Genomic DNA, 17,433 nt, shown 5'->3' on the forward strand with positions numbered 1-17,433 from the left:
GTGTGTGATGCAATAGCTGTCTGTAGTGCGGGCGACTAACGTGACACCAGTAACTTCTTCGCAGTGTATGTGACACTATCAGTCCAATCCCGATAATGACGGCACCGGTAACTCATTCTTGACTCACAAGAGCTTTACCCTTCCGAGATGGCGCGACGGAAGCAAGACTGAGGATGGCAAAGCCCGGTCTGTCATCTCGCGTAAACAAGAGGTTAAGGCGAGATTTGTGAATTGCACCGATTGACAGCATGCACAGTGTGCTGAAAGACTATGGTTATGTATCCAAGCACCTACGGTGTAGTCTTGAATCGAGTCAGGCAGCCGTGTAAAATTGAAGACTAAGTCAACATCACCACCTGAATCGCTAAGAGCTTACTCGCGCACCAAGCCAGAGCCACCCAGTACCCGCGCTCGAGCAGCCTTCGCTGCGTTTCTGACAGTCTCCCGCTGTAGAGGGGTTGACAAGTGGACGCTTAAAGCACGCTCCGGAGTGGTAAGCCGAAGTTCCTCTCCACGAAGAACACAAGAAAAGTCGAAGAACAGGCTTTTCTTCATCCAGATCTCGAACAACATCTCCCAACGCTCGCCATCGAGGTTCGGCAGCACCGTGCTAAATTCATCACGCTCGCGAATGAGACTTTCAACTTGTGATGCCGTGGACCATGTGAGAACGGAAATCATGGCTTGCACGAGCCCTGGACTGAGATGCTTTTGCGCACGAAGGCAGTTGGCGGCATAGTACTTACCTCTATTGTCTTGCGAAGTCGCTAGGGTCTGGACCACGGACTCTTGAATACATTCCGGTAGTTCTGGGTCCTTATATAAGGCCATTAATGCCAAGTTCTTTGTCAAGTAATTCGCGTGGTCTAAATCTGGGTCAACCAACAGAGCAGAGACGGGTCCCGTGGCATACTCTGGCAATCGGCACCGTCCAGCAAATATCTCACACGCTTGGCGTTGCAGTTGCTTGTCTGAATGACCAAGAAAGGGAATCAAAGATTTGAGAACGTTGTCACTCAAGTCATGATAGTTAAGAAGGATCGCTTTCGCGCGAAGTCTCTCGCTCTCGCTCTCGAAATCATCAACGTGGCTCCAGATTTTGAGCAATGCTTCAAAAGCTTCGTCTGGGAGCTGGGAGTGCGCGGAAAATTCCCAGAGAATTTGAAGCACAATTTGTCGTTTTTCCGAGTTCGCATTATTGAGCATAGACACGAAATATCGCACTCGCGAGTCAGGAATCTTCTGACGGCCTATTACTCCAGCTGCAGCAAGCCTAACATTCCAGAAGTTCCCGTCATCCAGGAACAGAATTGCAGTTTCAACGATATCCGCCGGGAAGGCGCAATGTTTGCTCCATACTTCCATTGTTGTTATCCTCACTATAGCGTCCTTATCATTTTTCATTCGAAACGCCAGAGTGTCCAAAATTTCGATGGGCAAAGATTCTTCTGACAGCAAGGCATCTGCAGAAAACTGTCGAACGTTTGCATCGTCATCATTCAGAGCACTGTGTAATGTATCAAGAACAAATGACCTATCAGAGACCCTGTAGCAAGCTCGGATGACCGCAAGCCTCACCCGTAGATCACTATCATGCCGGAGAGCCAGAACACGCGGGATGATATCGATGTTTGTAGATAGATAGGACTGGAGTGTTGACACGGCAAATTCCCTCAACGGTGGTTCTCGCGCCTCCAGCAGTGATACAAGCTTCGTTATATTTGTTTCAGCTAGCCTGAAGTGCGATTTTATGAAACCAACCCACTCTGGCACTGGAGTCTGTTTTGCCTCGATCCTGGCTAACAATGTATTGATAAATTCTTCCTGTGCCCTTGTAATTCTCCTCATGAGAGCGATATCAAAAGTTCCTACTGTCCACAGCGTTGGAGTCTCGAGGATCTTTTGGAGCGGCTCTTGCCGAAATATGTCATGCTCAATGAGAGCACGGAATGCACTCTGCTTCAAGCTCTTGGACTTACTGGTGTGCATAATATCGTTCATCTTCTGTAGGAGTGCTGGTGATACCCAGGCGCGGCTTGATATATCGCGGAGAGCCCTGATTTTGAGTTTCTCATTGGATTTATCCAGAATGCGCCCCAGTAAGTGCTCGGGGAACTCCATTTCAGTACTCAAAGGGAATGAGTTAAAAGCATTACATCCCACTAAAGCAGCCAGTAGCTCCCCATCGATGCTTTGTTGCAATTGCCGCAGAGCACTGCACCTAGGAGGAAGCAGAATCTCATTGAAACAATACATCAAGATACGAGGATGTGCAAGTCCGAGTAAGTCCTTTGGCTCACTGTCCAGCACTTGCATGAACTGGGTTAGTCTTTCTTGATTCTTGCTTCCATGGAGAAGTCCTGCTACAAACCGCCACATGACATTGTAGCGACCATTATACTTCTCGCGGTGTATAAACTGTTTCGTATCCAGATAATGACACTTGGTTGAGTTCATTTCAAGACATGTCAGCGGGGTATCAGTCATCCAACAGTGCACGAAGTAATGAGCAGCAAAGAACTCCTGGAAGGTCAAATGCATGAAGTGATAAGTCTGACGTGGGTGATTCCCCGCGGAATGAGAGCTCCGGAGAAACGATACTGCATTGAGCAGATTATCTGATTTACCTTCCAAGCCAGGCAATGTTGCATATGTTGTTATCCGATGTTGATGTGTGAACTCAACGAAGTTGTTGTACAAGCCAGTAAAAGCAAGCTTCTGAATCAGCTCGATATGTTCATGCATAGCTTGTTGGACTTGAGACCGTACGTGGATATTCTCAGCCTCACTCTCGCTCAGCTTTCCCAAAAGAACCATGTCTTTTTTCCATAGTCTGACTTCGATGGCCTGATACAAGGCAGTCATAGTTCCGATGTTTTGCGAGAGAAGCCTTTCGTTCCAAGCAAAGCATAACGCATCCAGTTGAATAGGAATCTGAAGAAGACTTTTCATCAACCAGTGGCTGTTGATGAAATGCTTGATCTCCCTTGCAGATTTTTCATCCTTGCCAATGCAGCCCACAATCTGGTCGACGTATGCTTCTACCTGCTCGGAGCGAAACCCTGTCGTCTCAAGCTCGAGATCAAAGTCCTGAATCGATTTATCAAATCCTGCATGTGGCCTGGCCGTAATGATGACATTCGGGTAGTTGAGAAGATCCAACATCGGTTGAGACTTGACAAGGTCTCCACTGGGAGTCTTCGCGCCAACTATCTCATCGAAGCCGTCCAGCAACAGAAGAGTCTTGTTTTCTGTTTGATGATATATTGTTTCCAGAAGAGCAGAGATGAAATGGTCTTTCTCGCGATGATTTGACCAAACCTCATCGCCAAGAAACTGATCTAGAGTAGGCTTGTCTTTCAGCTTCCGCAAGGGTATCCAAAGCACCCGTTGAAAATTCCACCGGGGAAAGTTGGCATTGATGAAGTCGTGAATGATCTTTTTGCATAACGTTGTCTTTCCCACTCCAGCACGACCTCTGATCAGAATGCGTCTTGGAGTTCTTGACTGGCCATCGGGAGAACCAACATGGCTTCTTAGCTTACGGGCATCAAAAAGTTCTTGTAATCCAAGTGCTTCCCCCTCGCCCGGCGCTTCAACCCTTAGACGCCTCTGGAGGGATAGTTCGAAAGCTTCTTGGTTTTGTCGGTTTAGTGAATAATCGACAATTCCAAGATTAATGTAGCAATTTTCGATGTCTAGAGTGTCGTTGGAGAGACGTAGTATCTTAAGCCGGTTCTGTTGCAAATAATACTCCGTCAACGCGGCATCTGCATAGAACCTTTGCGCCTCCTTGCACTCGTGCCACGCATCTTCCAACAAACTGCCACCCATAGCTGCTGCCGTGTTCGGGTCAAAAGGCTTCCTCACTTGCGGTTCGCACTCTAGTTTTTTCAAAAAGCGGAACGGAAAGGATCTTCGGGCTCTTGGTAAGGACTGTTTCCATCCTTTCTGATCAAACGTCTCTGAAATCAGGTTGATCCACTGCCGAACACGCAAACTCTTTGCCTTTATTTCCTGCAAAGACTTCATGTCGAATGTTCCGTTGACAACTCGGATGATCCGACTTTTTTCCCGTTGACCTCCCAACAAGAAGCCTTGTTCGAGTTGGGCATACAATCCGCACCAGAACTGCCAGCTATCCCCACAGGGAACCTTAGGTAATATGTGTTCAAGGGTGTCAAATGAGTTGCCGCCAGCCATAATAAGCATACTAGTGTACCGGAGTATGCCATACCAGAGCCTTTGATTTGGAAGTCTTCGGATGTTCTCAACAAACACTTCATCCATCTCTCTTATAGCTTCAACTTGGTCTTTGCCCGCATCATAGATTCTCTTCATGAATTCCAAAAGTTCCATCAAGTCTGGCCCCGCCTCCAAGAGTCTTTCTGGGTTCATGGTTGAGACAGCCCCGGCAGTTCTTGCAACCACTGCAATGACCCTCCAACTGTTGCTCCAGAAGATATCCCAGGGACCTTGATTGTCTGAAATACCTCTGAGCGCTTCGTACGCGTAGGCTGCCGCTTGAGCCAAGCGTGGCTCATCATGACCCTTCAAATCCGCAAGTAGTTTGAGAAGTGGGCCCCGCAGTGAATCTTTGTCAATTTCGGATGCCTTGATATCAACCGCGACGTCGAGCAAGACGCCGAGCCCATAGCACAGAAGGTACTGAGCTTCCAATGCATTCTCGCGGATTTTGTAGTCCAGCCTCTCACGCAATGCATTGACTGCCGCATAAAGCCCATCGCGCGAGTAACCTTCCGGCTTATTCCAAAGGAGAAAGACGAAGCTAGGGAGAAGATCCCCGTCAAGTGCATTACCCTTTTTGGCGTTGTCCACGATCGCCCGCGAGAAAACTTGTGCCAAGTGGTGGTATTGTCTCTGAGTTGTGGCTCGTGACAGACGTGACGCTTCAACATAGTAACTTGGACGGCTTTTGTCACGAAATCGGCCGACCATTTGCGAGATCAAAGCACGCAGTGCCGACTTCTCTTTCTTGTCGCATGCGGAATCGCCTAGCCGAGATGTGATCTCGTCCACCGTGTTGGGTCTCGAAGGACAGTGCAACGCAGCCGCCATGATTAATGTAACGTTCAAGGGCTTTCCTTTGTTCACGAGAGATTATGCTCATGAGAGATGATGTTCACGAGAGATTAGGAGGCATGGAAGAGGGGCCTTTCGGGAAAAATAGGCAGGCTGCTTAGCGGCTAGGGCGAGGCTGTGCGCTGAGGCTTAGCAACGTGCAGCGACCCCTGCTAGTTGGCTGAAATGCCCACGAATCAGCATAATTGATTGACTGGCTTTTTCTGATGGGCGCGTAACTCACATTGTCTTTAGTCTTGGTCTGTCATGCAATTTCAGATTTTTATGCCGGTACAGCCCAGCCTGTCTAGTCACAATACCGCTATTTGTTCCATGGTAATCTCTAGGGTTTTGAGGGCTAGATATCTATCAAGCTCCATAGCACAAGAATGCGAATTGGCAAGCTCCTCCACACCGCAACTTGATCTCATCAAGCAATTCTGGCATGTTTCGCAGTTGGTCAGAGGGTGTAAACTCCCCACCAGCCATGCAAACGCTTCGCAGCGCACCTCCGGGGCTTGGGGCTTTCTGCACCCGCTGCTTGGAGAACGAGAGCACAGTCCGCGTGGCTTTCCCGTTCGGCGTAGTGGAGGGCCGTCCATCCTTGAAATCCAGGTTTGTTGACATTTGCGCCATGAGAAATGAGGAACTGGGTTATGTCTGCATGACCGTAGCGGCAGGCGAGATGGAGTGGTGTCCAGTCGTGGGATATTGCGACGTCGATCTCAGCACCAGAGTGTAGTAGAAGGGATACGGCCTGTCGGTTTCCATGGCGAGCTGCGACATGAAGGGCGGTTTCGCCAGTTTCGTTGCGGTGGTTGACTAGGGAACCACAACGGAGGAGTCTTTGGAGAAGAGCTGTGTGGAGAGGTGTGGTTGCCGCTTGATGGAGATGATAGTGTATGCCTTCGTGGATCTCACGGATGAGGTGTTCATCAATATAGGGTGCTGTGATGATGGAGAGCTGGCAGCAGACGAGACGGAGGGAGAGGAGATCTGCCTTGCTGAGCACCTAATGCGATTCAGTAAATGCCTGTGAAGGATCACAGTTCCAAGCAAACCGGGAGAAGAGCAGACCGGGAGAAGAAGGTAGATTATCTCGAGTGGTAGATCACTAAGGTAGGCCATGGTAAGGACTAGGTAGTGTCTGTTTTGCAACTTCGTCGAACACTCACATGGCAAGCTGGCATGCTTTATTTGCTCGGCCTAGGCTGTGTTGTCGTCGGTAAAGCTTGCCCGTTCGGTTGATCCGACCATGCGCCAGCCATCGGACTGCGATGACTCCTAACTCAAGCGACAGATAATAGAAATAATTGGCTCTCACGTATGTCCACGAAAGGAGAGCGTTTGCGGAGCTGAGTTTGTGGAACCAGGCTGGCTGAAGCCGAGTGTATTTCAGTCTTCCGCTCGGTCCTGTATGGGCACGGTCGGACCATGTCAATAATAAGGGGAATAGAGGGAGCACCGCCATAAATCTCCTGCGACTCGAGTGTACCGATATGACTCAACTGAGATCTATGTTCTAAAAGCTTTAGCTACCAAGTTTAGACGACAAAGTATAGAAGAATGATAGCAATACCAAGGTGGATACTCGCAAGTAACCAAGTTACTAACAAGAAGAAACACTAGTGTCAAGGCAACACCCTGCTAGCCTTAGGCAACCACCAACGAATGCACACTGCCCTCCAACAATAGACATTCTACTACATCCTGACTTCAAAGCTAAGAGAAGGCTAACTACATAGTAACCACTTCAACCCGCCGCTAAGATTCTCTTCGCTCGTTCCCTCTCCCAAGCGAACAGAGACTATGCGATCCTGCGATCCTTCTCGGCCTCTGCAGACTTTGGGCGCCCGACTATAAGACGCCCAACAACCCAGCAACAAAGACGACAATAAGCTTACTTCTTCCACCTCTCCGCAACACAACCCACACATCACGATGGCATCCAACCAAGCCCCAGAAATTACGCTCTACCGTGGCTTTCCCTGGCCCGGGAAATACACCTGGTCCCCCTTCGTCACGAAGCTCGAAGCTCGTCTGCGCTTTGCGGGGATCTCCTATCGCACGGACGCCGGGTCCCCGCTCGGCAGCCCGCGGGGTAAGATTCCATACGTCGATATCACGGACCGGTCGACGGGCGCAAAGACTACCATCTCGGACTCAGCTCTGATCACTCGGGGGTTTATTGAGGATGGTGTAATCACTGACCTTAATCGCGATCTCGATGCGGAGAAGAAGGTGTTGGATGCTGGAGTGAGGCCTCTGTTGGAGGACCGGTTGTATTTCTATCTGGTACACTTCCCCTTTTCTTCCCTCGTGAATTGCCTACACGGTTCGAGAAGCTGACTCGGGCGACAGAACCACGAGAAGTGGATCGAGAACTACTACGAGATGCGAAAACACGCCCTGAGCGCGCTGCCATACCCGGTCAAGGTCGCGGTGGGATACTACATCTACCGGAGACAGAGGGAGATGCTGTACAACCAGGGCACACTGCGGTTCTCGTTGGAGGAGCTAAAAGGCTTCAAGGAGGAGGTTTGGACGAGTATAAGCGAGCTGCTGCTGTCCCGCAAGGCCCAGAAGCAGGGTGATGGGCCGTTCTGGGTGCTGGGCGGCGAGGAGCCGACTGAGGCTGATGCGGTCTTGTTTGGGTTTCTGGCTGGGTCTTTGGTTTGCTCTGCGTAAGTCTTCTTGACCTTTGGCATTGATCAATTCTAATCTATTGTGTCCAGCTGTCCGGAGACTCAGGCGATCCTGAAAAGCTTGCCTGTGGTGGTGGAGTATGCACGGCGCATTCATGACCGCTACTTCCCGGATTACGCTTGCTGGGAATGAATACCTATTTGACGATGTTTTGGGCCCATGCTATTTTTCTTTTTAGTCTACTTATGTAGTTTGTTCTAATAATTACCACATCATCTTGCAGATTCGTTCTTGGCATGAAAGTGTCTTAACTCAGGGCGAGGGATTATATGCATGTGGGCGCAGTGGCCTGAAGAGTGTTGGTGGCTAAGGCGTTGCTCAATGCATGTTCTCCACGCCCGATGCTCGCCAAGAGTCTACAGTAGTTTAGTCTAGGATATAAGATGAAGGTCTGTGTCTTCCCTGCATCGGGCACAATACAGTTGAATCGAGTCCCGAGCGTACTAGAGCGCCAGGCGCAGGATCGCATCTCATAACCAAGCTAGGTTCACATAAACTACATTAGCATACCTAGCTACGCCAACGAACTGCCCAGATATAACTGTCAAGTCTGATTCCTTACGCGGTTACCCCAAGACACTCCAAGCGGTGCAGGTCATCACAACAAGGCATCGGGAGAGATCAGATCGACCCATCCCAGGTTCGGCTCGGATTGCTTCCAACCCAACCGCTGTTGCACCAACTTTGAGTATGTCCGCACATCCTCGATCGGATACGAAAGGTACGATATTTCCTGTTGGATCCAGAATCAGTCACTCATTCGTAGAGCGAAATACGTTTCGACCTACCTCCTGACGATAAATTCCGCTGCACATGAACATAATGTGCATCATTCGTCCCCCTGAAGACTCGAAAAACTCCCCGCCTCCATGATAGAGACTGCCCAACATGATCATAGCTTCGCCGGCCTGTATTTCAGCATCGACGAGAGTCATATCACCATCGGGGCCGAAGTCCGGCTTCTCATCGCCCCAAAGGTGGCTACCTGGGACCACACGCGTGGCTCCATTCGCACGACGAGTATCGCACGCGGGGACAAACAAGCCGAGAAGCATGTCGCGGTTCGCGTGGTACGCATCAACACGAGAATGTCTGGCATGATGGTTCTTGTCATCGCGATGAAGCTTCTGCGCTTTCGCCCCTGGTCGAATTTCCATTGTGATGGCGATCGAAAGAAGCGGGTGAGTGGTGTTGGTAGACGGCTCGTCGCCGTACCAGTTAGTCGTCGTGATCGCGAGGAACTCTTCAGCTAGGTCCTGCAATATCTTAAGACAAGTTCGTTTCTTCTGGGCGTGGCAGAATCTGTCTTACCTGGTACAACGGATCGGAGAAGAATTTCTCGCGCACGGTCTTGCTGCGCCCGATAAGACGTGTACAAGTGCGGGTTCCGCCATTGAGGGCTGTTGTCTGTCAGGCTATCTAGCTGATGGCAATCTCTGGTGCGATCGGCTCACCACCCAGCTTGCTCCGTTGTTGTTCTTTTTCCAGCCATGGTTGAACTTCCTGCCTTGCTTCCTCTAACGTTTCCAATGTGGTGAAGCCCTGGACTATCACACACCCATCTCGTTTTAGGGCATCGATGAAGTCTTCCCTAGGTGCAGAGTAAGGTAGTCGTTGGATGATAGGCTTGGTCATTCTCGCATTGAATGTGGTTCGGAATCGGTCACGCGGAGAACAACACGAACGGAGTAGAAGTTTCCAGAAGAAAGCTGCGTGTTGCGAAACATCTCAAAGTCGATTTGAGAGGGCCTCGAAGTCATAATAATTGAGATACAAGGTTCGCTACAGCGACTGAAGGCGGGGAGATGCTTATCTCGAACCAATTGTCGTTGTGGTTGTGATAACCAAAGTGGGAGGAGATGGAAGGCTCAAGGCTGGAGAAGTGGGGGTCGATCACTGGATGACTGACCGACGACGACTCACCCCACGTTTCTTTCCATTTCCACACTTGCAACTTTCCCCCTCACCTTCCACTCAATCTACTCTCAATCTACCCCAATCTACCCCAATCTACCCCAATCTAATTTTAATCATGGAACATCCGCTGCAACAAGCTTTCTCCTCTTCTATGCTTCTTAGCTGTGCCCGTGTCCGTGTCGGGATTCAAGTGTGTGTTGCCTGTGTCCACGATAGCTAAGCTCCAGACAAGCAAGCGCTTGAATTACGGTGCTTCTTCGCCCTCGCTTCAACTATTTTAGTACACACTGCACATCTGCTAACATTTCCATCGTTTCAATGTAGCGCCTCTCAAGGTAAGCCCGCATGAAAGCTCGTGTCAAAGCTCGCGAACCCTCATCTAAGGGCGACTTGCAGCTAGCGTCTCGAAAGTCAATGGCCTGATGGCGAATCATCCCAGGAAGGTTCAGGATCCGTGCCTGCTTGTGAACCATCTAGAACGTCTGCCCGGCCGCGCGCCTGCAGCGCTACGCTATCTGCCAACTGCTGCACTCTACGTCGTTGATAGCCATCAGCGAGCCTCGGCAACCCCGGGAATTATTCTGATTCCATAGCTTTCCACATGCAGTCACAAGATCATCCCCAATCAGGAATGCAGACTGGCATCGGACCCCTTTCACTAGTGCCAGAGGTAAGATAATCGTCATGCGGCCGGAGCCGACTACACCCAACGGCGACAGTCCATCCCGAGTTCCGTATGAGTCCCGTATCCACATCGGGCCGACGTCACACTTGGATCAAAAGCGAGATTTCGCCGGGCCAGCCCTGACTCGGCGCCCCACCCAAATACTGATCGCCCACTTTTAAGTTGGTCTGCACACCTTTGGTTGGCTGGGAGGTGGCCCGGCGCATGGTCTTTATCCGGACTTCTCTCCTCCGTTCTCTACAAGTACACAACCCCCGGCGGGAAGGAGGGAGATGTCATGATGGGGTCAAATCCTTCTTCGGTCTGCTTGCGTGGGATGGGTGCGCAAGGGCCTCTGCCCCTCACCCTCCTCTTTGGAGAGAATTATATAACACTGCGGATGTTTCTATGTCCGTCCATGTTAACAGAAGCCATTCTTGCATTATACCTGACCCCCCAAAGTTTACCCCACGCACTAAATCACAATGAAGGAGGCCCAGGGAGCTTGTGCCCCAACTGCACCTGTCCTGAAGGGTAAGCGCCTTGGTCAGCGGTAATTGGTCATTGATCCTGGTACTCACACACAGCAGATACCCCAGATAAGGTATCGCAAGAGGTTGAGCGCATTGCGCAGATGTTCACCATCGATGGAGACTCTCTCCGGCGCATTACGGATCACTTCGTTCAGGAGCTTGAGAAAGGTCTGTGGTTGCTTTAACTGTATCGCGTGTCTACTTACTGACCCAGGGCAGGCCTCAGCAATGAAGACAGCGACATTGTATGAGATCGTTTCTCCTCACCATGCATCCTGCCACTAACGGTATCTAGCCTATGAACGTGACGTGGGTGATGAATCAGCCGACCGGGTACGAGACAGGCTCATATCTCACTGTGGATATGGGCGGTACGAACCTTCGCGTCTGCAACGTGACCTTGACCGAGGAAAAAGGGAAATGCGAATTGACACAGCATAAATTCAAACTCCCGAAGCACATGAGACACTGCACCGCAGACGAGCTCTGGACCTTCATCGCCGACCGCATCGAAGACTTCATTCAAGAGCAACATCTCACACCACCCGAGTCGGAGAAAGTGCCCCTAGCCTTCACGTTCTCTTACCCCGTCACGCAAGACAATATCCGACACGGCGTCCTCCAACGCTGGACAAAGGGGTGGGATATCTCAGGTGTTGAGGGACACGATGTGGTAGCACAGTTGGAGCAGGCTCTAGAGCGAAGGGTATGCGGGTCCCAATCATTGTTGTACACACCGAAGCAACCTCTCTTACTGACAGCTGAACAGAACATCCCCGTACGGGTGGTAGCGCTTGTCAACGACACGACCGGAGCACTAATTGCATCCGCCTACAAGGACCCCGACGTAAAGATTGGCAGCATTTTGGGGACTGGCTGCAACGCCGCGTACATGGAGAAAAGCGGCAACATTCCGAAGATCGCCTCCCATAACCTTCCCCCTGATCAGCTCGTCGGCATCAACACCGAATACGGCGCCTTTGACAACGGCCACAAAGTCCTCCCGCGATGCATGTTCGACCTCGAGATCGACCGCGCCTCCCCGCGACCGGGACAGCAGACCTACGAAAAGATGGTCGCAGGCTTGTACACCGGGGAACTTTTCCGACTGATTCTCGTACACCTGCACGAGACAGTGGGCTTTTTGAGTGGTTGTGATCTCCATAACCTCCGTGACATCCACGCGATGGAGTCTTCGTGTCTGTCGCGCATGGAGGAGGAGAATGCCGTTGCGGAAAGTGAAATGGCCGAGACGCGCGCCATGCTCAAGCAGGAGTTCGGGATCGAGCCCACGCTTCAGGAGCTGAAGACCTGCTGTATGCTGGCGGAGATCGTGTGCACGCGGGCGGCCCGGCTCTACGCCTGTGGCATCGCCGCCATCTGCAAGAAGGAGGGAGTCACGCGGGGGCGTGTCGGCGTGGACGGGTCGGCGTTCAGCAAGAACTACCAGTTCAAGGAGCGGGCTGCTGCGGCTTTGCGGGAGATCCTCGAGTGGCCAACGGAGGAGGAGGATTTGATCACGTTTGTTCCAGCGGAGGATGGCTCGGGGATTGGGGCTGCTTTGATCGCGGCGCTGACGGTGGAAAGCAACTAGGTTGTACGATTGATGACTGTAAACGATGTCATTCTATTTTATTTTCAGCAGTATACGTGAGCGTTATTAGCATAGCATGCAGATTTGTCTAATCAGAAGGATTATTCCAAGTGTTCACAATAAGGTCTAGCAGCCACTCAATATGCCCCGAACTCGGGCTACGTTCGTTCTATACTCTCCCCCAACCAATCTAAAGTATAAGGTAGTCTTCACTAGTAACAGCCACCTCCCTGCTTCGATGGGAAGTTCCCCAGCGTCATCTCCGTCCCTGCTGCGCTTCTTTTGACGATCTAAAGCAAAACATATGCTAGCGAAAGCTCGTTCCATTGAGGTGTTCTTTATATCAAGGACTTCGTTATATCGAGGATATCATTTATACTACGGTAGACAGACACCCATCACAACGAGGAAATATCCCATTCTAGCCGCGGTGTCCAACCTCAACTCCGCCCTGAAACTAGCCAAACCGAACTTCCAATGTCCCCACCAGTCACTTAGCACTGCTTTGCGAGTCTAGCCCCCCGCCCACACAAGGTACTCTGAAGCCAGTTCGCTTCCCGTCGGAGTCTGGTGTCGGTGGCCTACGGTCTCCAGTTCTCCGAGAATCGGCTGTCCAGCGGTAGGTACCACCCTGCCCGGCCCTGCCCGGCCCTGCCCGGCCCTGCCCTCTTCCGCATCCATTGCGAGTTTAGTTCATACACCCCGAGGCATCCAAACTGCTCGCTCCACCCCACATGAATGATAATTACTGGGTCCGGGGATAACACCTTCCAGATAGAACTGAATCCACGATAACAGGGCTATCCATTACTCCGGTCTTGGTCTCAACAAACTTAGAGAGCGAAGATAGTGCGGAGTCGCAATCACAGCCGAGGGAGTGGATATAGCAGTGATACGGCACGACTGATTATTCACAGACCGCCTAGACTATCACTGGGGGTATAAGTAGAAGTAAAAGCGCATGGGCACACGATGCGGGGAGCGGGAGCTCCAACAGTCCCAAGAACGTGATCGAGCTGAGTGGTGGGAGGTGCGCCGAGCGAAAGACATGGAAGAGACTTATCTGTATTGGACGTGTTCGATGCACGGCTTGGCCTACCTTTGCCCTACCTTTGCCATAACTAGTACGCAGTGGTGGAAGGCGATTTGAGTACATCAACAAGTTATGGATGAGATCGGACTTAGCCTGTGAAGGCCGACAGCATACTAAACTTGGAACCTTGAAGGGTACGGTTTCTCCGCATGGCGGTTCCACCCGCCGCCGCCCACGGGGGAACATGGAACATGGAACCCACGAGCAAGCCGCTGACGAGCATTGGCCTCAGTTTTTCAAGGTTTAGGTCCACGGTTCAAGCCTCGGCTACCTCTCTAGGGATGACACTATGACTAGCTCCTTGGCTGAAGATAAACCCTCGGGTTTGCATTAATTTATGACTAAGATATGTACTGTGACCCCGGCCCTCAATTCCGGCTAAATACATCCCTCGATTTAGCCTCCAGAGAGACCCTGCACGACCAAGTCAGCCTGACCGCTCGTCTTCCGCCCCAATGCAGCCGTTGCACGGGATCAGCAAGCCCTCTCCGGCAAAAGGAAGGATAATAGATTGCATGGGCTGGGGCTACCGACGCCATCCCGTGCACCGGACTGCACCGGCACCATGCAACTGCCGGCTTACGCTTCGGTAGTGTGTGGTGGCACGGGAGCGTCGTCCAGATGCACCGCCTTGGTCGTCATCTTCTCCGCGGATGCGTCCATCTCACCATGCAGCAAAGCCGTCAGACCGATGTCGCGGTCGATCTGCTGGCGGAGAGCCTCGTCTTCGGCCGCCATGCCCTCCGATCCAAACACTTCGTCCATCTCCTCGAGGGTGCGGCCTTTGGTCTCGGGGACGAAGAACAAGACGTAGAGAAATCCGATCACCGTCAGGCAGCCGAAGAAGATAAAGGTGCCATAGGCGGATCGTGCAATAAAAGGGGAGGTTGCCAAGCCGACACCGAAGTTGTTGAGCTATCAGGAATTAGCCGGGCTCTTGAAGACACAGGTAAGGATACATACCCAGTTGCTGCTACCGCCGAGACTGACTCCCTTGGCACGCATGCTGAGCGGGAAGACCTCCGATACCACAATCCAAGCACAGGGACCTAGTTAGCTGTTAGTTTTGCGCTCATTGTATCAGAGACTCAAACATACCCCATGAATAGGCAAAATTAATGATGAAAATCCACACAAATGCTACGGTCGCCCAGCCCGCACTCCGGTGGCTTCCAAACTCGCCTTGGTACGTAGCGATAAGTCCGGCACAGATGAAGTGGCAGATCGCCATGCCTGCAGCACCAGCCAACAGAATCTTCTTGCGACCTATGTTGTCCACCCAAAGCACTGCAGGAATGGTGAACACAAATTCGAAAATACCAGCCACGCCAGTTGCGAGGAGGTTGGTAGTGTTACCGCCGAGTTCGAGTTCTTTGAAGATCTGAACCACGCGGTTAGTTATATCATTTCCCATCCTGAGCGAAAAATACTTGCCTGGGGCGCGAAGTAGTTAATCGCGTTGATGCCGTTCCATTGTTGGAATGTCATCACAAGACACTAGATAACAATCAGCTGCGCTCCTGGTATGCAAGGGGTCAACCGTACTGCAACGGTGGTCCGCTTGAAGAGTGACTTGTCCGTGACCAACGAGGCATAATCTTTCACACCAATCATAAAGCGACTCTTGAACGAATCATCCTGGTACTGAGGGTACTTTCTCCTCGAGGTCTCTTGCTCGAACATCTTCAGGGACTTGATTTCGAGGTACTCAATGCGGACGAGAATGTCATCGGTTGAGGCATCGCGCAAGCGGGCCAAGGTGCTGAGACACTCCTCCTCGCGGCCAGTATTCATAAGGTGTCGTGGTGACTGAGGCATGAAGAAGACCATGCCGAACGCTAAGATAATGGCCGGCAAGACTTGGATGCAGACCGGCACCTCCCAGGCCGCTTTAGACTGGCCATCACCGGTGCCACCAATGTAATTGGTACCATAGCAGATCTGGTCTTGTCATTAGCGCTAGAGACCAATGATGATAGAGTATGGCTTGCACCTACCCAGAAGCTGACCATGATACCGAAGGTGATCGACAGTTGCTGCACAGCGACAAGAGAGCCGCGAATTTCGGGGGGTGCCTACACAAGTCAGTCACGAGAAGCAAGCAAGCCTTGGCCTAATTATCATGATTGGCGTAAACTTACCAGTTCAGCATTGTACAGTGGCACAATCATACTCAGACTACCCACTCCCAGACCGGTCACAAAGCGGCCACCGAACACGTAGCTTGGGTCTTTGGTGCATGCCTGCACAATGACACCGGCACAAAACACAATCACAGCCACAACCACCGTAAGCCGACGGCCCAGCGAGTCCGCGAGATATCCGTTAGCCAGAGTACCGACCCAGGCACCCAATTCCAAAATCGACGTAAGCATGCCTTGAGCAGTACCGGTCTGTTCTGCATAGTGTTGGGTCTATACCCGTCAGAACGTGTCACGCCATGGGTATCAATCATAGTTGGTGCGTACTGCGAGAATGAAAGAGTTCATCGTAAGAATACCCGAGAACATGCCCTGGTTATCTGAGAACAATGTAAGCATCTCCACAACCGATTCCATTCGAAGCACCTACAGCCATAGACGAAACCACCAAGCGACGCAAATAATGCAATCGAAAAGGTCTTCTTGCTGCTGAGCAGGCCGCGCCATCCGACGCGGTTGCCCGCGAGCTCAGCGCGCTTGCCTGAGATAGCCTCAGCGCCCACACCAACAGCCATCGCGTCTTAGTATGTGGTCGTGAAGTGAGGGCTGTCTATTGCGATGAGAAATAAAGTCAAGACAGACAGCACGAAGACGCCAAATACCCCCGGATATGGTATGAGGAGAAGCTGGGTGATCGGCAAGCGGGGAAGAGAGGGGGCGTGGGCTTTATAAATTGATCTGCGAGCCCGTACACTACATGGGAAGTCATGTCTTTCATAATCATGCCTGTTTCGTTGTCTGTATCTTCCCTGCTAATACGTTGCCCGTAAGCATATGCTTCTGGATAGATGCAGCGTCACCGCATGTCATGCGATTCCCTCGTGGCCGGGTATATCGAGGCTTGATTGGGCCCAGCATTTAGCCTGACTTTCGGTTGGGTCTCGACGGTTGTCTCCGACTGCCACTCGAAACAAGGCATCTGCAGTTCATTTCCTAATCCGTAGGCGTTGGCAGACCCCATGGGGGTGTTTGTGTCTGGTTCTCGGCCTAACCCCTGACAGCCGGGATAGCCGGGAGCGACTTCATCCGCCTGCGTCTGGGGTCAAGCTTTTCGTATAGGACAGGGTTTCAACAAGCTCAAGCCTTCAGGCTTATTCGGCGGCGTGGCAGTTGCAATTAGGCCTCAGAGGAATTTTGGCGGCTAATGGAGGCAGGAAAGGAGAGATAGAATGTCTAGGCGGGGATTCTCGCTGGCTAGGTTGGGGAGAGCAAAGGAGGGGAAATGCGGAGCAGCTAAACTCGGACGTCAATCGCATTTAGCCGAAAATGCCCAGTTGGACAGTCATCAGCCCACAGATTTCGGCCCCAGTTTCTGAGCTATAGTGATTAGTGAAGGGCCTCCATCAAATCTATTGCATTCATGATCGGCTTCTGGTTCTCCGCATTATGATCTGGTAGAACAGAGGCGACAGCACGTGGTGTATCTGGCACATGGTGCCGGTCTGCCACAAGCGCATAGTCTCACGTCTCGAATCGTTCGCAACCGGTCCATTGACTCATGACCAGAGAATTTCCGCAGCTTCCGGGCTTACGAGTGAAGGCCAAGACCTGTTCGGGACGAGAATTAGGCTGTGTGCGTGCCGTGCCTGTGAAGCGCGTCCATTGCGCATGCCGAGTCTTGCGGCGCGGTGTTGGGGCCGCCA

General features: G+C 51.6%; 5 protein-coding genes across 5 annotated transcripts; 2 read left to right on the top strand and 3 right to left on the bottom strand.

Annotated features, from left to right (window-relative positions):
• Window positions 1-190: 190 nt before the first annotated feature.
• On the bottom strand, window positions 191-5,342 carry BO95DRAFT_84342 (uncharacterized protein). Its single transcript, XM_025592266.1, has 2 exons — window positions 5,327-5,342; window positions 191-5,263 (listed from the first exon to the last, which is right to left on the bottom strand). Exon 2 carries the CDS (start codon window positions 5,077-5,079, stop codon window positions 373-375), a length of 4,707 nt encoding a protein of 1,568 aa, XP_025443962.1. The 5' UTR covers window positions 5,080-5,263; window positions 5,327-5,342; the 3' UTR covers window positions 191-372.
• Window positions 5,343-6,778: 1,436 nt separating this feature from the next.
• Window positions 6,779-8,102, top strand: BO95DRAFT_441248 (glutathione S-transferase family protein; the record flags this gene model as incomplete). The annotated part of the gene is made up of 3 exons (XM_025586141.1): window positions 6,779-7,377; window positions 7,444-7,766; window positions 7,818-8,102. Coding segments are annotated over exons 1-3 (774 nt in total), but the record flags the coding sequence as incomplete, so codon positions are not given.
• A 111-nt stretch (window positions 8,103-8,213) lies between these two features.
• On the bottom strand, window positions 8,214-9,649 carry BO95DRAFT_385768 (phytanoyl-CoA dioxygenase family protein). Its single transcript, XM_025583485.1, has 4 exons — window positions 9,243-9,649; window positions 9,100-9,188; window positions 8,577-9,044; window positions 8,214-8,521 (listed from the first exon to the last, which is right to left on the bottom strand). Exons 1-4 carry the CDS (start codon window positions 9,421-9,423, stop codon window positions 8,387-8,389), a joined length of 873 nt encoding a protein of 290 aa, XP_025443964.1. The 5' UTR covers window positions 9,424-9,649; the 3' UTR covers window positions 8,214-8,386.
• A 927-nt stretch (window positions 9,650-10,576) lies between these two features.
• BO95DRAFT_84506 (hexokinase) lies at window positions 10,577-12,607 on the top strand. The gene is made up of 5 exons (XM_025592267.1): window positions 10,577-10,903; window positions 10,960-11,070; window positions 11,122-11,147; window positions 11,198-11,608; window positions 11,672-12,607. Exons 1-5 carry the CDS (start codon window positions 10,855-10,857, stop codon window positions 12,494-12,496), a joined length of 1,422 nt encoding a protein of 473 aa, XP_025443965.1. The 5' UTR covers window positions 10,577-10,854; the 3' UTR covers window positions 12,497-12,607.
• Window positions 12,608-14,132: 1,525 nt separating this feature from the next.
• On the bottom strand, window positions 14,133-16,445 carry BO95DRAFT_84613 (putative MFS monosaccharide transporter). The gene is made up of 9 exons (XM_025592268.1): window positions 16,161-16,445; window positions 16,058-16,110; window positions 15,731-16,003; window positions 15,587-15,664; window positions 15,135-15,530; window positions 15,024-15,086; window positions 14,688-14,970; window positions 14,553-14,638; window positions 14,133-14,504 (listed from the first exon to the last, which is right to left on the bottom strand). The coding sequence occupies exons 1-9, from the start codon at window positions 16,303-16,305 to the stop codon at window positions 14,169-14,171; spliced, it is 1,713 nt and encodes a 570-aa protein (XP_025443966.1). The 5' UTR covers window positions 16,306-16,445; the 3' UTR covers window positions 14,133-14,168.
• Between the last annotated feature and the right edge of the window lie 988 nt (window positions 16,446-17,433).

The sequence above is a fragment of the Aspergillus brunneoviolaceus genome (assembly GCF_003184695.1).
Source record: "Aspergillus brunneoviolaceus CBS 621.78 unplaced genomic scaffold BO95scaffold_21, whole genome shotgun sequence".
In the NCBI taxonomy this organism is placed as follows: domain Eukaryota; kingdom Fungi; phylum Ascomycota; class Eurotiomycetes; order Eurotiales; family Aspergillaceae; genus Aspergillus; species Aspergillus brunneoviolaceus.